This window comes from Periophthalmus magnuspinnatus, chromosome 13, assembly GCF_009829125.3.
Source record: "Periophthalmus magnuspinnatus isolate fPerMag1 chromosome 13, fPerMag1.2.pri, whole genome shotgun sequence".
In the NCBI taxonomy this organism is placed as follows: domain Eukaryota; kingdom Metazoa; phylum Chordata; class Actinopteri; order Gobiiformes; family Gobiidae; genus Periophthalmus; species Periophthalmus magnuspinnatus.
Genome location: NC_047138.1, coordinates 14664949 through 14688827, shown reverse-complemented (window position 1 = coordinate 14688827; position 23879 = coordinate 14664949). Strand labels below are relative to the sequence as shown.

Sequence of the window (23879 nt, the reverse complement as noted above, 5' to 3'; positions counted from 1 at the left end):
TCATTATTGAGATACTGTCAAAAACTCCAAAGTTGAGTATCCTGCCATCGTTCCCAGAATGACATGTTTTTGCGTTTTAGCGTCACTCACAGTCAGTTTGCCATTTTGAATTGCGACTTCTGTCTTGATGGTTCACAGGGCAAAAACTCTCAAAGCTCTCCCTGTCTCATCAAGTCATTTTTGTACCAATCACGACCATGCTTCACCACAGCTTTTAAGCACCACCAACCTGTCCTTGCTAATGTTTGAAATGTGTGAATGGTACACGGCAAATGCCCAAAATAAACCACGTGTTAGTTTCGATGTAGTTAGGTCCTTCCTTCAGATAGATACAAGGCAGTGTCCACCAGCAATCTGACCAGAACTGAAGAAGTGGCTTGGATGAGCAACAAAACGTATTCACTCCAACAACTTTTTGTCCAGGTGACAGATTAGAATTGTTCTTTAAGTATGGATCATACCTGGATGACTGGGATTATCTAGACGTCCTAAAAAAATAACTCAAATTTGATATCCTGACACCCCTTACCTTAAACACATTTCACCTATTAGCACCAACACAGAATACACCCATACGATCCAATCTCACAATCTCACATTCTTCACCATCGCAAATAACCGCATTGTACCACGCACTCCGCTCTGGCCGTTCACACACGGTAGTAATTCGCAGTGACACACGGTGGGAGGTGACGCGGTCTTAATTAACGAAGCTTTCAATGTCGTGAGCATAAATCACCGCTAACCCATCTGACTGGGGTCTCACGAGGGGTCCACAACATCGCTCATAACAGCCCACCTCCTGTAAAAACGTCTCCACTGTTCGCTAATGCTGAGTGATCCGAGCAGGAAGTACAGCGCGATGATGGTGAGAACATTATGCCATTAAGAGTGGAAGCACTTCACCACCTGAGCCACGCGGGGATAATAGAACATTTTGTGAAGCTAATTGAGGACCTATAATTGGGCACTTCGCCAGACCGAAATTTTCATCTGTCAACATTTTGAGAGAATTTGCTGGACTTTGAAGTGCTGTTATGAGATTTCGAATATGAGTGGTTTTATAGATGGTGGAGTATGAAGGTAAAGTGGCAAGAAAGTAAGTTCCATAATAGAAATAGGAATGTTGAATATTTGGATGGTTAAAATAATACATTGTCGAGATATGTTTGTTATAGTTGATCAATTGCAAAAAACAGACAAATTATATTGTAAAAGAAGATGATGATGTTGATGAAGTGTCTGGCTCAATGCACAATGGCAATAATAAAAAAAAAAAAAGCATAAAGCAACCCGCCGGAACAGTTTGACATCTCTTGCACCTATGTTGGCAAAAAACATGAATACAGTTGTCCCTCGCTATATCGCGGTTCACTTTTCGTGGCTTCGCTGTTTCACGGATGTTTTTTTTATGCAACTCGACATGCTTTTTTTTCCCCAGCGTATAAATGCGCATTGTGTTCTGCGTCGTGATTGGCTAAGGGACTGTTCTCCATCAGTCTCCTGTACAGCTTGCCAAATTTACTTAAATGTTCGATCACTAGCAGTGTGACTCTAAAGTGCTGTATGTTTGCAAGTTTTCTCCCCAACAAAACCCACAATGTCAATGAAACGTTCTGCATTGACAAATTTCAGAAACGCTTTGGGCTTAAAAGTGTTTTAAAAAATGTAAAGCGATCATCAAGGAAGGGAATATTATACGAAGGTTTGAACTTTGAGAGTGTTTAAACAAGAAAGAAATGTGTGAAAATATTAACTCCTGCCTGAGGAAAGTGTATAAAGTGTGTGGTGAGGGGTGTTGCAACGTTAAAACATATATAATAATTGTAAAAAATAAAGCTACTACCTACTTTGCAGAATTCGCCTATTGCAGGTTATTTTTAGAATGTAACCCCCGCGATAAATGAGGTACCTCAGTATAATAGTTTTCAATTAAATATATTTAAATAATAAGGATATGATTAAAGAGCAAACATGATTGCTTAATGCATGTACGAAGAAATATGGCACACATAAATCTGAGGTGCTGTTGTGCAATATTTTTCAAAGAATAGATTACAAGTTAGGCCTTTGTCTTTTTCAAGTCTTATTTTGGATCGTCATGGTGAATCAGTCACAAAAATATTGGCCATTTAGTTGCCTTTTCTATCATATCCATCCCTACTGTATTGTATAAACACGGCAATGGATGCTTTGCGGAAGTACACAACAGCAATATACGCCATACTTTTAACAATGAATAAACCCACACAACTAGTCATCACCTCTACATGATTTGAATTACGTTTTTCAATAAAAACTAAAAAGTAAAAATAAATAAAAATGTGAAATGTATATATATACTAATATTTAATTTATTGGGTAAAACGTGACATTTTGGATTTAGACTGGTTCTGACTTGCCTGGCAAATCCAGACTAAAATCTCTCTGTATTTTTTATACGGATGGATATTAGTCACGTCCTCTGTTGCATCTCAAGCCCGGTCAAACATGATCGTCCAATCAGATTTGTTTGTTTTTTTAGTGCCATGTGAAATGAAGGAGGTCACTGGTCGCCTATGATTTACAAATAAAATCACATTTATCTCACCTCAAATCAACAGTTTAATGCTTCACTCAATGATTCTGCAGAAATCCGCAATGTTTTTCAGCCCTCTGTGATATTTTTTTTCCCTTTATTACTTCAGATATGGACTGTCCCCGATTGGCTAATCCACCTGTCATTCATGGCCATTTGAAAACGGGGATTCACCAATGATCAGACCATCTTTGTGTTGAAGACATGTGTATTCTGGATCCCAGGCAAAGATTGTGATATTTACATTTCAGATTCTTATAACCAAATTTGTTCCAATTCATCAGTGGTCTAGCTTGCTAAAATGACTAAGAATTGATTTGATACTCTTTCTAAAGGGCACCACTAAAACACCAAAGCGGCTGTTTTCATTCGAGTCTATTTCCTCCACTTCCGCAGCTCTCCCAATCAATAACAGATGCATCAACTTGACTATGTGAAGATACTGTACTGTGTTGTTACTGCACCTCACCAGCAATTTAGACCCATTTGCCATGACAGGCTTTTGGCGCATATTAGCTTCCTCTTTATCTGCCTCTATTCATTTATAATGGATGAGACGCACTGCAGACAAGTCCATTCTCACAAGCAGCAGTCCGGTGATGTCAGTGCTAATGTGGTCAAATAAAAACTTGCCATTTTTTTCATCTAATTTGTTGCATTCAATTCATCGTCATGGCTTCCGCAAAGGTCACGCTGAAAAGAGCAATCCTGACTCATTTTGGGTAAACTCGCCCGATGTTTGCATAGATCAAAATAGATTATGACAAATAAAAATCACTTGGCATTTAGTAAGAACAAGTTCATTTTAGGGAGGAAAAACGCTGCAAAACACCAGACATGGCAACCTTTTCAAAAACATTACAAAATAGCCACCTCCAAAGCAGAAACAGTGCACGCTTTGGAACAGGTGTAATGGCTTCTTTCAGGGTCACTCCTCTAAAGCAGCTAATCTCACTAAAATGTATCTTTTTCAGTTAGCATCAACAGATCGACCTTTGTTTGTGACACTGTATCTGTATTGGCAGTGAACAAGTAAGGTTTTGATACAGTGATACAAGGGGAATTGTTTACTTTAGCCAAGTTTTAGTCCATCATGTGGAAGGGCTTTCGAAAATCATGGGATGAGTCACAAAACTGTATATATCCAGATCATAGGCAGTATAAAGAAATGGACTAAGTGAGTGTGACGTCATCCATCGCGTTTGGCTAGCAGTTATAGGGGCGAATTTTGAGCCAGGTTCCATATTTGGATTCAGAGAACGATCAAAGAGCCAATCTGGAGTGAAGCTGTGGAAGGTAACGCCCCTTTCCGCCTGCACAGTTGGTTAAGTAGGGAGCAGGCTAGCGGGAGGACCTCGGGGAAAGAAGGCAGCTGATTTGTCTCTTTTTAATGTTAATATCTTGAGTTACAGAGACAATAGCGGAATAAAAATACCAGGATAACTTGGAGTAGGTCAATACAAACATTTTAAGACCAAAATGACGAGCCTGACAGCAGCAGTTGCGATAGTTAGAGGGGGCGATAGTTTTCTAATATAAAGTGAATTGGAGCCAGAATCGGATCCGGAAGGACGGTGGTTAGCAGGTTATGGGGTTATGGGGGTTATGGCAGGTTATATGTACAATAATAATAATAATAATAATAATAATAATAATAATACATTTTATTTATAAGTGCCTTTCAAAACACCCTTGGACACTCAACAAAATAAAAATTTGATAAAAACACTCCATGATCCAGATATGAGGTAGGCATGTTCAAATCAAATACAGCTCTTACCGTTAACAATTCTAATGCTGATGCATTCATAATCATAAAACTCTCTCTGATCCAAATCATCACTCGCTAAACGCCAGCACCTGCAGCCAGTCATTAGTCAGTGCCTCTCCTGCTGCAATATATGTTTTCCATATATTGAGATTAACCCTATTGCGTCGGATGCTATTGCTGCCAATAAACTGACAGTTGCGGATTTTCCATTAAAGTAACTCCGCAACCAGTTTTGCTTCATGTAAATTCAAACAGCATCTCAAAGCAGAGGTTACTGTGATTATGGTAATGTGCTTACGTTGTCCCTCGAAGATGACCAATCAGATCGCAGGTGCTGCCGGGATTTCAGTCTGTCAGTTATTTGATACAGCAATGGAAAAGTAAGGATGGATATGTAAAATAGAGGTAGTTGTGTGAAAAAAAGGCAAAAGTACATGCTGATACTTCCTTTAACATGATTTTTATGGCAAAAAAAAGAAAAAAAAAATTCTAGGCAAGCTATAATGGTCTATTATGTGCTCAGTCCTTAGAGCCCCGTGCCTCTGCTGTTGAGTTACGGTAAGGGAAGTCCGCAACCGCAAGTCTATCACCGGTGATAGCATCCGACACTATAGGGTTAATAAAAAACGTATGTATGTATGTGTCTGGGGTTTAGGCACTGGCAACACGGTTCAGTTGTGATTATAATACCTTTTTTAAAACTAGAAGAGCGCAGTCTACCTACAGTTTCCTTAACAATGCTGTTTATGCTCCTTCTCATTTGTACAGCTTCAGGATATGCAGGGACCGACTGCGAGGCTGCAAGAGTTTCCTTGGGCCCCGAGCAGCCATTCAAAGGAAATGGCTTTCCACCCGGAAACACTGTGTTATTCTTAAACCATGTACTGTGTTGAAAAATGACTTCGAACAGTATTCCTTGAACTGGTTCTCACTACTCTAGTCTCTTGAAGTAGTGAATAGGTGGAACTGCAGTCAACCAACTGTCAACAAAAAAAAAACAAACATATGTACTGCCGCTGCCCAGAAATGATAAGAGCAGGAAGTCTTACTGAACTAACAAGTGCCAATACAATGTTCAAGTTGTTTCAGGTTGCTAATGGGTTTTAAATTCAGCAAAACAACTCACTTGGAGAAACTGCCACAAAGATCCCATTTAAACTGGATTAAATAATAAAAAATTACAATGACACATCTTAAAAACATCCCACAAGAGACACATTTTGATTCATTTAACACATATATTTGATTATGTCATAACCCAGTACAAAATTGCTAGATACCTGATGTTTTGTAAATTGTTAAATGGGTAATTACTTTTCAAGGAGATCTTCAGTTTCAATGCAATTTATAAACAAAGTGGTAACAAAGAGGTAAAAATACATTTTTGTATAGTCAAGCACCACTTCAACTACTAGTTCAATTAACTTCAACGAGAGCAGTTAATTAATTGTTGCGTGTAAAAAAGAGTCCAGAATTACAAAACTACAAAGTGAGTGTCCACCATTGCTTTCCTTTAAAGTCCTTTGTTGGTGCAAAAATGCCTTTTCAAACAGTTCATAGTTGAAATATTACAGACGCCACCAATAGAAGGAGTAAGGGCACAAGACTGGAGCGTAGTACATTCCCATCTGAGCATCCCATCAGCTCATCTGCCAAGAAAAAGAAACACGAAAATTAATTTGAAACATTGTATAAGATTTAATCGTTTTATCTACATATTATAATAACTACATATTACCTTAAAGGGCCCATATTACACTATTTTCTGATCTGTTAAATGTTGTTTCCCCATCACAAACATACCTGGAGTTGTGTTTTGTTTCATTCACACATGTTTATCACACAAACCCTGCATATTTAAACTGAGTTCTACAAACAAAAAACGCTCTGTTCCACTTTGTGATGTCATGAGGTAATACAGGAAGTGCTTCAATGTGTTTTTAAACTCCATACACCTTCACTAGAATCATTTGGCTGATTTCAGCGCAAAAATGACCAATCTCTACTGAACTGTTTGTTTTTGTTATCTTTAAAACTAACACTACATGACATCACAAGGTGGAACAGAGCTTTTTGAGTTTTGGAGATGTAGAACGAAACAAAACACAACTCCAGGTATGTTTTGGATGAGGTAACAACATTTTAAAATGGCTAAAATCTCACAAGAGTCAATTTTGCGTAATATGGCACCTTTAATTAACTACTTAATATCTCTAGCTCTAACACCTTTATCAAGTAATTACTAAGCCAACATAATTATTAATAAAGTATTTGTTCATTATGAATTTAATCTTTGTTCATATTTTATGAGGCTAATTAAGGTGTAGTTATTATAAAGTAGTACCAAATAACATTTACACATATAAAAATATCAATTAGATATAGATTGGGCCTATTTTTGCACTTTTTAGCATATCAGGTATCGTCCTTCAATCTCCAACAGAGGCTGATTTTTTTTAGGGATGAACCTGCTGCTTAAAGAGTACACATTTGAATAGTTTAGCACAAAATGTGATTACACAACTCTCTAATGTTATATTAGTATTGACATCGCTCATGAAAAAACAAAAAACAACATATCGGACGATCTCTATATCAATTTATTTGTGGATTGTCGTATTAACTTAAAGCTTTCTATGAAGGACAACTGTTCTTGGAAGTAATAGTGGTAGTAAAGATGACACATGATTACATATTCCGGGTATAACTTGAAAGTGTGTGAAACGTCAGTGCAGAGGAGGGCCTGAGCAATAATATTTAGAGTTGACTTAACTCCCCATCTCCTCCCACAGCTCTCCAAAACAGGCATAGTCCGAAAAAAGGTGAGAGAGACCAAAGATAGATAGAGAGATAGCAAGATAGAGAGGGTGGAGGAGGGGAAGCCAGGATACTTTTTCCTTCTCAGGCTAAACAAGACAACCCGCCTCTATGGGTCTCCGTGACGCAGTACTCCTACGTACTCCAAACCCCACGTGTTTGAGAGAACACATCCATCTGCGCTTTTAGTCATCGTCTAGCAAGCAAATGTCATCACGTGTTCACGATCTGTGGCACGATAAATGCACATTACTTGCTATTTTACATTGTATAACTTAAATAATCTTATTCAGAACAGAAAACGTGTTCTTTTTCATCACTATCAATCACACATGGATTTGGTCATTTAAACCTTGTATTGGCAGTGTTTGGAAATGCAGCATAGTTATTGACAACATAGGGGTAACGGTTAATATAAGGGGAGGAATTTATCAGAAGGTAAAATGACAAATACGTGTCAAAGGTGCTCTATTTAACTTTTATCAAGGGTCTGACACCTTCTTGTCTCTTAGAAGCTATTGCAAGAAGTGGAACGTTCCATCATATGGTATTAAACTTATTTAGCTTGCTTTTAATCATTTAGCAGGTGTTTACTGTAAATGGGCTTGCCTCTCCACATATCTGACCTGTAACTTCCCCTGATGGAGTCACCTGTCTCATACTGTGGGACATTGCAGGCAAAACATGAGCATCTCCGTGGAGAGGGGAGGATGGTGGACCCTCCATAAGAAAAGTTACATAATGCAACTTTAAAGGCGAATGATTAAAGTGAAATAAAATATAATAATCAAATGAAAAACAATCACCTACCTGAAAGTTTTTGTATTTCTGGTATTACTGCGCTCCAGAGGCGGCACTCATGAGCTTTTAAATAACTTCTTGTTTCTGGATGGTGGTAGTTTAACGTGGCATACTCCATTTTATTTGCTGAGTAGGACGGCCATGCAGCACCATCAATACTGGGATTCCTGTCCAAAACATGAAAATATTAAAGGTCCTGTAAGGCAATACAAGTTTATTTGTATAACACAATTCGTACACAAAGTAATTTAAAGAGTAAGAAAGACATTAAAATCACAATACCAACAAATCAAAACATAAATAATCATCGTAAAAATTTGTATTTAAAGAGATGAGTAAAACCCTTTCAGTCATATGCACAGTTAAACAGAACTGTTTTGAGCCTGGATTTAAACATTGTCAAAGTAGAGGCCTGTCTCAAAAAAATACTTCCAGGTTTTAGCTGCATAAAACTGAAACGCTGATTCCCCATGTTTAGTCCTGACTCTGGGCACCAGCAGGAGGCCAGTCCCTGAAGTCCTCAGAGTGTGAGATGGTTCATATGGCACTAACATGTGGGATATGTACTTTGGTGCTAGGCCATGGAGAGACTTGTTCACAAGCAGAGCTGCTTTAAAGTCTATTCTATGAGCCACAGGAGCCAGTGCAGAGACCTGAGCACAGGACCTATGTGCTCGTACTTACTGGTTTTAGTCAGGACCCGAGCAGCAGTGTTCTGGATGTACTGCAGCTGTCTTAACGCCTGTTTGGAGAGGCCAGTGAGCAGACTGTTACAGTAGTCTAAACTACTGGAGACAAATGCATGGATAAGTCTCTTTAAGTCTGGTTTTGACAGTTTACTTTGTAATTGATTTGATGTGCCTGTTAAAGTTCAAGTATGAGTACATTATTACCCCTAAATTTCTAGCCTGATTTGAAGGTTTTAGAGAGAGAGACTGGAGGTGACTGCTGACACTTTCTCTATGTTTCTGACACTTGATCAGTTTCTGTACCTGATTTTTTCCTCATATCTGTACTGGGGAAAGACACACTTTGCTCAAATACATATTGTATGAGCAGCTCTTGAGGTCAAAATACATCCGCTATGTTCTGTCTGCATCTAATTAGAATCATGAAGTCCACCTTAGCATGCTAGTTGTTTTTAGCTTTACCATCACAGAAAAACTCCACTTTTCTGTTGTGAAAAGTGCTCATAAACTCACTGTGGTGAATAATTATGCAGAGGTTAAGTAAGGCGTAACTTTGGATCACTACAAACTGTTTAAACTGCATTAGTTTTGTTTTTCACATCATTAAGGACAGGTACAGCGACTTTAACCCCAACTATAAGGAATACATTTGTTTCATTTACCCTGTCCTAGCAAAGTTCGCCCAATGTTTCATAAACTTCATGGTCATGTTGACTTCATTCTTTGTGTATCCCAGCGATGCATTCAGGGGCATCCCAAAAATGAACTCGATCTCATAGCCATGCATGACACCCATCCACTCAGGCCAGGGGTTGACTGAAGAGCGGTGGTCGAACCAGTACAGGAAGGACTTGGCCCCATGTTGGGAATACCTAAAGCAACAACCATAACAATAGAATTTAGTTGTTTCATTAATAACTCTTCTCTACACAATGTACTTTTTATACTGCAAATAAAATAAAATAAACTTTCAATTATTTTACACTTCATTTTGTGGTTTCACTGACTTTTCAAGTTATTCTATTATATATATATTCTTTATACACACACATATTTATTTATTTATTTTTTATGTACCCACTTTTGAATAAATTCCAGGACTGGGCAAACAAACATATAGTCTGCCACCAAGCTGCTCATGTGGTCTCTGTTCTTGGTCATATTGTTCTCGTCAGTCCAGTCGGTGTACTGGAAGATGGCCGCTTCTCTGACAGCTGTACCCGCTTGAGGGAGGACGATGGGGATGCCCTCAAGGAACTGGGCTCTAGAGATGAGGCTCTGCCCATTCAGGCTAAACCCAGGTGCCCCGTACGGGAGGAAGAAACTCCCCTCATTCTGGTTCAGGCCAATGAGGAGGTCTTTCTTTGGAACGTTTTGGCTGTTCAACATATCCTGTTAGAATGAGAGACAGTTTGCTTATTTGTTTATTTATTTTACTTGTCTCGGTGACATTCAGAACTGCAAAAAGCCTCTCAATCTTTGAAGTGCTACTGACATGTCTAAAATAATGTTACTTTTTGCCACTAGGACACAACTCCAGGCAGGATAATCCCAAAATACTAAATATTTGACCTTAAAGCCACATTATGTAACTTTTAAGCCAAAATACACTGAAATAAAGGTATGTTTTTATTTTATTTTTTTATTTTGGTTGTTGTCTCACGGACACCTACTTCGACTGAGTGGGGCATGAAGTTCCCATCGATGACTGGAGGAAATGGAATAGTAATGAGGGACGGGGCCAACACATCAAACTGCTTATTCACGATGTCCTCCACCTTGACCTTTTGAAGACAAGCCTCCATCATGGTTGTAGGGGACAGTGGACATCCAAGTATCTGGACCAGGCTTTGTGACCTAGATGGAATGACAAAATGAGTAGCAATTAGCACCGATGATGATTCAAATAGCAGTGAGAGGTGATAATAACAGGACCAAAATTATGTTTGTAAGGTAAGTTAAAGTAAATAAGTTTCAATTTTGTTTTTGAAGCTCTGAGTTCCCCCTTCCTTTGCTCTCTGTGCAGTCACTCCCCCTTCAGAGCAATACACAACACTGCACTACGCAATTGGTGTGTATTTCAGGTTTGTGAAGTTGTAGTGTATTGTTTTGTAACATGCTTTTATACATGTATGGAAAATTGACGTGCAGGAGTATGGGTGACGTAGGCTTGTGGGTGGAACCCTGGACAGGATTGTATTGCAAGATTACTGAAACATGCATGGAGGACATATACAACCTCTTCAGCATGTTTTTGATGAGGGAACAATGTTGTGACATGGGAGAAAGTTCCAAAGAGTCGATTCTGCATAATATCGCCTCTTTAAAAATATCACTATAATCACCAAGACATTTTCCTTTTAAATCAGTGCACTATATACAAAAGGCTGCATAGGTTACAGCTAAAAATATAGCTTTTAAACATTACAGTTTAAGAATAATAGCAGTAAAAATAGCATTTAGCTAGAGAAAATGCAGATGAGCAAGTGTGAACAAAATACAGCATCTGTGTGATTGTGTATCTAAAATGCACTAATTTATGTGGGTGTCGTAAATATGACACAGCCTACCATATCTGTACCACTCAATGGAATTTACTGTCACATGTGAAGCCTAATCAGAAAAAATGTCTCATCTTCCAAGTACTTTTAGGATTATAACAATATTCCAGGTCTAAACTAGGGCTAAACCAGCTATTTTAGCAGGACTATACGAGAAAATCTAAACTAATGCTAAACCAGACCTAGACTAAGACTATTGGATCGTTTTCAGATTCTAAAATGTAACAATGTCATACTATCAGATGGGGGAGAGAGCCAGTTCTCCCAACTAATTACATTGTATTCTGACAATAGAAATATCTTGAAGGTAAATTCACAAATGTTGAAGCTACTTTCTTCAGTGACCATGGAAGTGACTCTATTATCTATCTGACACCAAGCAATTCTCAACTAGGTCTAAGCCATAGACTGTATGTATAAATGGACATAACTAGCCTGCTAGCCGTCGCATTCCAAATAGGAAGTGATCATAGGTGCGCTTCCGGATCCTTTCACTCTGGCTCCAATTCACTTTACACTGGAATATTCTCTCTTGACAGTGTCGTTAAGTGCTCCCTGCTAAAACAGTGATGCAGGCGGGAAGGGGCGTTACCTTCAACAGCCTCATTCCAGGTTGGCTCTTTGGTTGCTATGATACTCAAGGTTGGAATTCCTAATATGCAACTTGGCTCCAAATTTGTCTCTATAACTGCCAGCCTCAATGAGTTTCTTTTGACTGGAGCCGAACGCTATGGGGTGACGTCCCACTCAGTTAGTCCACTTCTTTATACAGTCTATGGTCTAAACCCATGTTAGTGTGCTGTACTCCCATATTACATGCTATACTATACTACTATGTACCTCTTCCATGCAGTTTCCAGACTCACGCTGCCCCAGTGTGCATTAGGGCTTCCACTTTGCATTACAGCTCTCTGAAAAAGATGCTTGCTGCCAGGGGACAACAGCTGGTAGCCCACAGATCCTGACCCAGCACTTTCTCCGAATATAGTCACCTGCAACCCAATCACACACTCAGTACAAATGTTTCTGTTTTTAGTTTTAGTTGCACTTTTAAGATGTGATTACAGTCCTGGCCTACCTGAGATGGGTCACCCCCAAAAGCAGCGATGTTCTCAGAGACCCAGCGCAGGGCCAGCTGTTGGTCCAGCAGGCCAAGATTACCTGTCATTTGTCTGTGATTGGGAAGAGTGAAGAAGCCCAAGGCACCCAGTCTGAAAAAATAAAGAGAAAAATTTTCAGAAAACTCACATTTGCAATGGCAGCAATGTAACAAAAAAAAACAAACAAACATGGTAACGATTATTAAAGTACGCAACAGGGAAGGTTAGTGCTTCAACCCAGTTACAGTGTTTTAATGCATTATTTAAGTAGGATAGTCCCAGTGAGAGTCCAGGGCCAAAAGGGGAGCTTATTGTACATGTTTTTAGTGACAAGGGAAACACAGACATAAGCAGAACATGCAAACTCCACACAGAATGCCTTGGATACCAGGACCTTCTAACTGTGAGGCTAACTGCTTGCTGAAGTACGATATATTGCTGAAGAAAATATAGACGATAAGCAATAATACTGAAACTACATTATGCCACTGAAACTGTAACCCTTAAATAAAATCCCCCCCCCCCCCCAAATATTCGTGGTTAAAAACACAAATGGTTAAAAACAGCTGAACTTATTTATTCAACCCTCCACAGCTCAAATCTATTCATACAACAGGAAAAATAACAAAAAACTTCCCAAGTAGTACTAAGAAAAAGTACCTACGATAAATACTGACCCCAAAAATGATTATTCCATTAAACATGTCCTGAGCGATAAGTCGATATAGTATTTATTGTGACAAGCCTATGTGTCACTTGCATAATGACAATGAGTACAGTCACAGTTCTGCCTGTTTTCATGTTTAGCCCACAGTCCAGCTCCGTTTCCCAGCCTACTCCGGTCCTTCTTTTGCTCCCTCCCTGTTTTTCCCAGCCGAGTGTACTCCCTCTGTTCATTCAGTCCTTGCTAAATTGTTGACCAGTCAAGAGAGACACTGAAGCGATGTATTTGTACTACTGTCGTTCGCGTTTTTGCAATTCTGCATCGGCATTAATCCCAGTTTGAGGGACCCGTTTTTGAGTTTATTTTCCAAGCCTGTTTCCCACATTGATTTCCCAAAGTGGAAGAGATTTTAGCTGATATTATAAGACATTCATTACTCAGTTGTTTATTGACTGATTTGTCTTATTAAGAATTACCTGTTTGAAGGACACTCTCTGTTGAACTTACTGAGACTTACGTTTGACTATGTTCTTTGTCCAGTTTACTCGTGTGACAGACAAACAGATTCTACATTCTATGCATCAACCAGTTAATGTAGCCAGTCACCCTATAGAATTTCCTCTCATCAAAAGAATAGTTTGATTTCAAGTAGTCAAGTAATAATATCACACTGCCTATCTGTGATTCAGGTACACTTGACGGCTTTATGTCCACTTCAGCTGCTTACTAAAGCTATGTTCTGAGCATCCACTTAACCACAGTGAAGAGGATTCAGTGCTTTCCTGGTTCAGAAATCTCTCCAGGAAACATTTTGATTTATTACAATTGAATTTAATATAATGTCACCACCGCCAACCATCATTCATTCTGCCACATCCTTCTAACATTTTCACTATATAACTCCTGACTCTACAACTCCTAGATACACCGTAAATTCAAAAGTCAAGTCCTGACCTGTAATTCATGGAAACCACGACCACATTTTCAAAGCTGCTCAGGAAGAGTCCGCTGTACAGGGGCAGAGAGGAGGTCCCGGTTGTGAATCCCCCTCCGTAGATCCACACCATGACCGGGGCTAGGGGCTGGGGCTGGGATGTTTTTACACGAGGGGTCCACACATTTAGGTATAGGCAGTCTTCACTAAGAGGGGTGTTTGGGTTCCACATCTCCGAACCATGGAAGCCTGAAAAAACAGAATAATAATTTATGTACTTTTTCTATACCACTTTTACCATCTATAACTACTAATACTGATCACGGCACAGTTGTTTATCTTTGCATAACAAAAATCCCTAACTCTTGCATGTCATCTGCCTCTTCCGTCAACCTGGAAAAGTCTGGGTTTAGACCTGGTTTAGACCTGGTTTAGACCTGCTTTAGACCGGGTTTAGACCTGGTTTAGTCTTTATGTAGACCTAGTTTATTTCTAGTTTAAACCCAGTTTAGAGCTGTTTTTGTCCTGGTTTAAATCTGGTTTAGTCCTGATTTAGGGAGGATTTGGACCATGGTTTAGACCTGGTTTAGTCCTGGTTGAATACTAGTTTAGTTCTGATTTAGACCTGATCTAGACCTAGTTTAGATATGGTTTACATCTGGTTTAGACATAGTTTAGACTTGGATTAGACCTGGTTTAGTACTGGTTTAGAAATGATTTAGTCCTGGTTTAGGCAGGATTTAGAGTTGGTTTAATACTAGTTTTGACCTGGTTTAGACCTGGTTTAATAGGCAAGGCAGGTTTATTTGTGTAGCACAATTTATACACAAGGTAATTCAAAGTGCTTTACAGAATAAAAAATACATTAAATCACAATACAACAAATCACAACATAGATAATAATTAATACTAGTGTGTCCTGATTTAGACCTGGTTTAATAATAGTTTAGTCCTGATTTAGACTTGTTTTAGACCTAGTTTAGTTCTGATTCAGACTGGGTTTAGACCTGGTTTAGTCCTGGTTTAGTCCTGGTTTAGACCTGGTTTAGTCCTGGTTTGACGACATCAGCACAATCCTTCAGTCAATATTTGTACTATGTGCATGACATTAATTTACTGTAAATTTAGTGAGTACTTTAAAACATGTTTGTCCCTCAGTTCCCTCAGTTAAGCACTTTTACTTATTTACGTTTTATACCTCTGTAGAATGAATAGGAAAAAAAAAAACTTGTCACAACCTGTGTCTGTTTAGTGTACCCGTTTCAAACCATTGTTTTACTGCATGTCTATAATTAAAGCAGACAAGGCAATTCTAATAGTGTTAAGTAAAGTTCAACTTGTTCTTATTTATTTTTCATTGTAAGCAGATGTGTGGCTATTTTTAGAACTCTCTTGAATCATTAAAATAGACAGAACATAAATATATACATGGGTAAATCCCTGCACACTGCTCTTAAGGACATTGCTCTAATCCTCTGTATCTATTTGTGTGTCATATCTAAATTTGGAAGTCATGTGGACATTTTTCATCGACACACGCAGGCCAGGACAGACTGTAGTAAGCTTCCAACAAACCATGACAGGTGGCTGGGCTATAAATAGAGACGTATCCATTACTCCCTCTTCAGTGTTTGAATAACATCATACAGACATTTGAGAGGAGTGGCCCCGAGATGAAAGCAGAGTGCAACAAATACATGTGAAACATACATTTGCAAAAACAGATAAGTGCCATTTGAAAAAGTCATCAGATGCTTGCAGTTTACTCTTAGTATAGTAATATTTACAAAAGACAAATGTGTTTTTATTCTATCCCTTCATGATAAAACTCTTTATGTAAACTATGCACTAAGACAAGTTCAAAGCCCAGAGCATGTTATGGTAGAAGTGGACTAAGGGAGTGTAACGTCAATAGCGTTCGTCTACAGTCAAATGAAGCTCGTCGAGGTTAGTGGTTATAGAGGCACATTTGGAGCTGAGTTCTAGATTTAGAATTCTGACCCCAAGTATCAAAGCAACCAAAGAGCCAATCTGGAGTGAAGCATTTGAAGGTAACGTCCACTGGTTTGGCACAGAGCAGGCGCTTAGCAACACCGTCAATCAAACCTGTTGTTAACGCTAGCGAGAGTGACCTCAGTGAAAGAAAGTGCCTGATTTGTTTGTTATTGATGTTCATATCTTGATTTATGAACAGAATAGCAAAATAACCAGGATCATGTAGAGCGGGTTAATTCAAACATTTTAAGACCAAATTGCCGAGGCTCACTGCAGCAGTTACAGAGAGAGGGGCGACAGTTTTCCAATGTAAAGTGAATTGGAGTCAGAGACGATGGAGACAGAAGAGCGCCCATGATCACTTCCTGTTTGGAACATGGCAGCTAGTGGGTTAGCTATGTCCATTTTTATATACAGTCTATGTGTGAGACCTAAAGTTAATATTGCAGAATAATGTATGTCAGAATGTCGTTTTAAACATTAAACGGCAGTACTTTCTGTTATATTACCATGTGGTCTTATATCTGTGTAATCCCTCTGTCGTCCAGGAAGGTTCCATAGTGGTCCACGGGTGTATACTAGTCTATGTGTCTTATACTTGTTCTGATACAGTTCAAAATCTTTCTAAAGCTATTCAGGAAAGGTTCATTTCTGTCCTGTTCATGTGACTTTTTTGTATCAGTTCTTGCTCAAATAAGTATCTAGTTTTGATACTAGTTTTAGTAGTAATTAGTATCAGATTTTTGATACTTTTTGGTACTTTTGACAACCGTAAGTCTAAATTATGTTATGCATTTTGGCGTGAGATCCAAAGTCAGTATTGCAGGGTAATGTGTATACTAATGGTATTTGTCCTCTGAAGGTTGAAGTTTCAAATCCCACTCTCGACATTAACATCACTGGTTGAGCTGTCAAATCCACTGTAAATATTGGAGTTATAAATGTGAGTGAAGTGTCTTACTCAAGGGACCCGGTCACAGTTCGTGCATGGTCAGTCTTATGTTTTGTCATAGTATTTTTGTCAATTAAACAAAAATCAACAGGACCATACTATCCCATTCCACAGATGATTTGTACAGCGGGTAAGTCTTATACCACAGCTCATATTATACGATATGGCACTGCTTATAACACCGATTATATAACTCAATGCGCAGGATATTTCCTGATCACTGACACAGGATAAGGGCACACACTTGCCCTCGTTCAGTCCCCGTTTGACCCCTACTTACTCTAGATGTCTGGACTTGGCTTGGTTCAGTTCTGATCCAGGTTGAATGTGCATTTGAAGGCAAACTAAAAATAATTATTAAAAAAAAAAAAAAAAAAACTTGCAGAAAATATAAATAAACTACTACTACTACTACTAATAAGTCCATATTTACTTTGGGTTTGGTCCAGTTCTAGTCCATGTTGAGTCCCAATTCTGTGTGTGTGTGTGTGAAGGCACCTAAATGAATTATATATATACACAATAATAATAATAATAATAATAATAACAACAACAACAACAACAACAACAACAACAATAACAACTGTTCTGAAACAGATTCAACTAACAATTTTTGGGGCATTTAGCAAAGCATAAATAAATGAGACATTACTACTACTATTACTACGACTACTACTACTAGCCACGTTCCATGACAGCTCTGTGAAAAGATCCTCGCATGACATTTCCTGACCTGACACTAGACTGTAAGGTTACACACTTAGTCCTGGTTTGATCCCTGTTTAGTCCAGATTTCTAGACTCAGTTTGGTTCAGTTCTAATCCAGGTTGAATGTGCATTTGAAGACACCTTAATAATAAAAAATCTTGGCTAAAACTTACTACAACTTGCAGAAAATATAAATAAACTACTACTAATAATAATAATACTGTATGCCAAATCCGTATTTACTTGATTGGGTCTATGTACAGAGCTTATGTGACAGGAGCACCCAGCGTGGCATTTGTAATTCGCTCCAGAGACCACCTCACTGACTGCCCCTGGCCCCTGAGGTCGACCTTCTCTCAGACATGGACATACATGGACTCTGCAGTACGCTGGCACTCTCGGGGCCAATCAACTGTGACAGAAGCACAAAATCAGATTAAAATTCTTCTGGATGTGATCTAGGTTTCAAATGTTCCATCTGTAAAGGGCCCACCTACCACTTTTACGCACAGTGATGAAAGTAATAATGTACTGTACTTTTTAGAGGTCGACAGAGTAGCCAAAAATAGTGGTCCAAGAAATTACTCAAGAGTAACTTAAAGAGTAACTGTCGGGGCGTAGCATCTGATTTATAATTTGAAATGAATGTAATATGAAGGACAAAATGTTAAATAATGCACAAAATCTGGTGTTTTCAAATACAAAAATAATAAGTCAAACTAAATCATATCTGAAGGAGCAGTGCAAGAAACGCGTGTTCAAATCACAAAAAAGTATTAAACTTATTTGTAGTTAATGGTAAATACTTCTTTCCACTTTCAAAGCATTTTATATAAAAAAAAATCACTCACCCGATCACACATTCATAGTAGTAGTTTGTAGTCCTAATAGTGGAAAATGTATTTAAATATGCAAAGTTTTTTTTTTTTTGGCAAATATGTGTCCCTTGATAAAGTCAGTATGCTTGTTACTAATATGCAATCAAATAGTAAATGGTCACATTTTATATAGCACTTTTCCACCATCAAGTCACTCAAAGCGCTTTGCATCAAGGAACCACTTACCCATTCACACACACACATTCATACACCAGTGTACACAGACAGTGAGGGAGAGGTGGGTTAAGTATTTCGCTCTTTGCCTCTGACAGTTTAAACATTTATTTTAATTTATCATATGAATTAATTTCTCCAAAACTATTGTGTAATTTAGACATGTTTTGGCCCTTGTTAAGATTATGGCTGCTAGGTATGTCATATATCTGCTGCCCATGTCAGGAAGTAAAATTATATAATCAAATATGCATTTTATTATCACCACCACTCCTCCGGGATCAGAATTGGCAAATCTGACTATGGTGCCAACACTAATTTCTCATATCTAATGCAATACTGTCTCAATTTGCCAAATTGTTGCACAATGAGGTTAATTCCATGTAAAAGCACTCACTGGCATTTATATATAGGTGGAGCTAGACTCTATTCTCTCAAAATATTGCATAATCTTGTGGCACAATGTCTTGTCCCATCCCATTATTTACTGACAACTGCAACCATTAGTGTTTCCTTTGCACAATTGTATAAAGTTTAGAAGTTCTGGCTCTTGTTAACATTATGGTTGTTAGGCGTGTGACGTCACCCATAGCGTTCAACTCCAGTCAAATGAAATTCATCAAGACGAGCAGTTATAGGGGCGAATTTGGAGCCGAGTTCCATATTTGGAATTCCGATGGCGAGTATCGTAGCAACCAAAGAGCCAATACAGAGCGCGACTGTTGAAGGTGACACCCTTTCCCGCCCACACCGCTGCTTTAGCATGATGCAGATGCTTAGCAACACTGTCAGTCAAACCTGTTGCTAACACTAGCGGGAGCAATCTCGGGGAAAGAAGGTGCTTATTGATGTTCATATCGTGATTTACGGACAGAATAGCAAAATAAAAATACCAGATTCATGCGGAGTAGGTTGATACCAATATTTTAAAATGACGAGGCTCACGGTAGCAGTTACACAGAGAGGGACGATGATATTTCAATGGAGTCCAATGAAGTTGATGGAGCCAGAAACGTGCCCGTGATCACTTCCTATTTGGAGCATGGCGGCTACCAGGTTAGCTATGTCCGTTTATATATACAGTCTATGCTCTACGTATGTCATATCTGCTGCCCATGTCCAGCCAGGAAGTAAAATTATAACCTTCACCAAAATGACAAAACTAGAATAGACTAGGCAATTCTTTCTATCTTTCTATCTTTCATCTAATGATGTTAACCATGTTTTAGAGTAATGAGTAGTCTAACCTGCCACATGCACTTTAATTTAATAATACAAAGCTTTATAGACTGGTAAAAGCATATGCTAAAATCACAACTTTTGAGATAAAAAAAAAACCCCAAACAAACAAACAAACAAAAAGAACAACATTGTATATTGTTTTCTTCTGTCATGGTTATAATCGTGTTGACATGTCCTGCAGACAAACTAGTGTAAACTTTATTTTTCTTAATTTTAGGATAGACAGCATCTGGAACAAGAAATAGCTGTGTATCTATTAAACGGTACCTGTGGATAAACCTACCTGGGAAGGTTGTGTCTGGAAGTTGGTAGCATGAATTTGAATATGAGAAGGCCTCCAAGTCCTTGGTCCATTTCTCTGCAGGCTGAGGAGGTTTGAATCTCAGAGGACCTAAAGGTGGTTTTGCAAAGGGTATTCCCAAAAATGCTCGGACAGAAGCATTCCCATGAATGCCCGGTACAGGGTGTGATTGTATTATTCCTCGTACTACTCCATTCTTGGTCTGGACTCTAAGGGTGTCTGAATCAGAAAAAGATGTGCTCAGGGATGACAGGAGCAGAAGGAACAGGGCAGTAAGTGTGCAGAGTGGAGATGCCATGGAGGAGCCTGGAAAAACAGGAAGGGCATATTGTTACTAGTGACTTTTATAGTTGTGAAAAGTATCAAAAATCAAATACTAATTGATACAAAAAAGAGTATCAAAACTATATATTAATTTGAGCACGTATCAATACTAAAAAAGTCACATTCACAGGACAGAAATGAACCTTTACTGAAGAGATTTAGAATGATCTTGAGCTGTATAATTACAAGTATAAGACCTCATAGACTAGTACACACCCGTGGACCACTATGGAACACTACCCGGACCACCGAGGGATTACATACACACATACAAGGCCACATCGGAATATAAAAGTACCATGATTTAATGCTGAAAATTACATTTTATTGTCTAAATAAAGAGTGCTACTTATTATGTTACGGTCACTGACCTTATGCTTATGCATTTTAGTATCTGTTTGCTATGTTTAGTGTGTATGATTGAATCCCTCCCCCGTCTTGGCTGTGTGAGCCCTCACTGGTGATCGGAGGTTTGTTTTCACGTAAGGCTAATCCTGTGGGTCCACCTCCTCTATTTAAGGAGATTCTCCACACATGCTTGAGGTTGCTGTCCTTTGTGGCCACTATGCCCTTTTGTCTGTGTCTCATTCAGTTGTTAGTCACTTGTTTGTCTGTGTCTAACTTTGTGTGTGTGAGAGACTCATTTAGTTCTGTTTTGTGTTTCTTGTTGTTTTGTCACTTCTGTTTGTAGGTTTATGTGACTCGTGCTTGTTTTGGGACACTCGTGGTTTGATATTGTTTAATGTGTCTCTTATTTTTGGCCCACATGGCCAGTTTTTAGAGACATGAAACTTTTTATTTGTTAAACCTTTTAATTTTGGCTTATTAGTTTAGGTTATTTTGTTTATACATTTACTTGAATATTTTAGTCAGTTTTTGTTATTTTGCTTTTACAATCCTGTTAATTAAATTACTTATATATTTTACAAGCTGGGTCATAAAAATGATCACTGTGGTATCAGCAAACTTTAGTATCATGACAACACCAATTATTACTCATAATATCAAATGCAATATTGACTCAGTTTATCAAATAATTGTTGTACAGTGAGGATAATTCCATTTAAAACTACTCTTGTGGCACAAAATATTGTCCCATCCCTTATTTCTTGCTAACAACTGCAACCATTAGTGTTTCATTTGCAGAACAATAGTAATGGAAGAAAAAAGGGTAAAATTCCTATAGAATTATGGACAATACTAGCAACATGCAATCTCACTGTCTCATTTTTAATTAAGATAACAAAGAGAAACATTTTAGCTTTATATCCTATACATCACATGTGTCAAAGTCAAGACCCGCGGGCCAAATGTGGCCCTCCACATCATTTTATGTGGCCCTCGACACGTATGATGGTTTTAAAATGTCATTTTATCAGGAGATACGCAGTTAAACAGTCATATTTTTACATCTAGGCAAATGCATATACAATATTTGTAACTTGAATAAGTAATAAATACAGAAAGAGTTAATTAACAAGTTAAAAAGTAGTTCTTTTTAACATCTGGCCCTTTGAGGACAGCCATTTTGCTGATGTGGTCCTCTGTGAAAATGTGTTCGACACCCCTGCTATACATCATGTGATAATTAGGGCAACTAAAGAAATTCTTGGCAAAAGCTCTCAAAACTATTACGTATCTCTATGTTTCTGACCCAAATGCACCCTCAAGACTACACCTGCAAGGACGTTCATGCAAAAACTACAATTTGTGCAGAAAAAAAGTACTAGGAAACAATGTATTTATATAAACACTCATTAAACTTGTGAATCATAAGTTGAATTTGCCTTTTTACACATAAATACCAAAAAATACCTTTAAAAACAAAAACAAAACAAAAAAAACAACAACAAAAAAAACGTAAACATTAACTTGGACTAAAAGGTTAAACTTGAATTGAACAGCTACAAGTCAAAACTCCAGGTCTAAAATTCAGAGGTGGACAGCGTAACCAAAAACTGCACTCGAGTAAAAGTAATATTATTTCAAATAATATATTGTTAACGATGAAGTACAAAGTAGTGCTCCAAGAAATGACTCAAGTAAAAGTAAGTTAAAGAGCAACTGTCAGGATGTAACATCGGATTTATAATTTGAAGTTCATGTATATTCAAGGACAAAATATTAGATAATGCACAAGAATAGACACACAAAATAATACAAATTATATCTGAAAGAGCAGTGCAGGAAACAAATTTTCAAATTGTTTAGTATTGTCAGCATCGAGGCCTATAGCTTTACTCACAGTGGGACTAACCAAAACTTTTACTAAGAGTACTGTTACTTCAATATAAATATAACCCAAGCAGGACTAAAAGTATACTGCTGGAAAAGTACTCTGAAAGTTTTTGACAACCAGTAAGACCCTATCAGTAATTTAGGTGGTACCCATGTCTCATCACTTATGAGACATGAGGTATTGAGTAAGTGGAATGACTCACTCTTTGCAGCCTTGTATTCCATCATGTGCAACAAAACACATTGTTTTGATGTATTTAAATGCATGAGCTCTTGGGCCTGCGTGCTACACCTGCTCAACATTTTCCAGTAAATACTCACAAAATAGCGTGTAGCAACCGTACAGACAGCCCCGTGCAGTTCAAGGACCACAGCACCGCTATCCATCCGCGGGACAGACAGTGGAGGATGCCTGATAGTGTACACTATACACTAAGCCGCATTACAAGCTGCTAATAGCTGCCAAAACCAACATTTCCCCCACATTTAAGCCATGCGTAACGATGCGTAACGACGTAATCCAAGCTACTTTACGCACGATCATGAAAAGCACCTCGTCCTGTAAACCTACTTAGCACAGCTGCTTATTATTGTAGAAGAGTGCGCGCGTAAACAAACCAAAGCGCACGGCAAAACTAGAGTCATTCTACCAAACCAAATGAGAAAAGCGTAGTGACGTCTTACCTGGTCAGTTCGCAGGACTTGTGCGTCTGTTTCAGGAGCGGTGAATGGAGGCAGGGTATATATTAGCACGGATGGGATGGAATAGGCGTGGACTCCCCGTGTTGCCTCTCGCTGCTAGGCTGGCCCCCTCTCTACCCCCTCCAGCTGCTCTGCGCACTAGTCAGGCCAACACACTGTCCTCATATAACACTTTTTCCACTTTTTGGGTTTAACAAAACTCAGGTCGTAACAAACAGAGAGAATTGTAATCTGCAATGCAAGGCCCTCTGACGGGTTAAGAATACAAATAAATAAAGACCGAGATTCAGCTGGAAATATTATATGACATTTGGTCTGTCATAAAAATACAGATATGGCAAGCGAGCAAACATGTTTATCTCACCTTAACCTACATAAGGCCAATCTAATTACACTTTTATGATATTAATATATCAAAAGGCTGTTTACGTTTATGGCCTTTGGACTGTC

The 23879-nt window shown here is 38.4% G+C and overlaps 1 protein-coding gene across 2 annotated transcripts; it reads right to left on the bottom strand.

The window, feature by feature from the left end:
- Nucleotides 1-5599: 5599 nt before the first annotated feature.
- Nucleotides 5600-23514, bottom strand: LOC117379729 (acetylcholinesterase-like). 2 transcript variants are annotated; one of them, XM_033976424.2, is made up of 10 exons: nt 23412-23514; nt 20148-20471; nt 13936-14164; nt 12296-12428; nt 12058-12209; nt 10330-10513; nt 9738-10048; nt 9319-9528; nt 7977-8134; nt 5600-5998 (listed from the first exon to the last, which is right to left on the bottom strand). In XM_033976424.2, the coding sequence occupies exons 2-10, from the start codon at nt 20461-20463 to the stop codon at nt 5904-5906; spliced, it is 1788 nt and encodes a 595-aa protein (XP_033832315.1). In that variant the 5' UTR covers nt 20464-20471; nt 23412-23514; the 3' UTR covers nt 5600-5903. The 2 variants fall into 2 exon arrangements, with proteins under 2 accessions (XP_033832315.1, XP_055081965.1); XM_055225990.1 differs by lacking the exons at nt 20148-20471; nt 23412-23514 and adding an exon at nt 17814-17957 and having other exon boundaries at nt 5606-5998.
- Between the last annotated feature and the right edge of the window lie 365 nt (nt 23515-23879).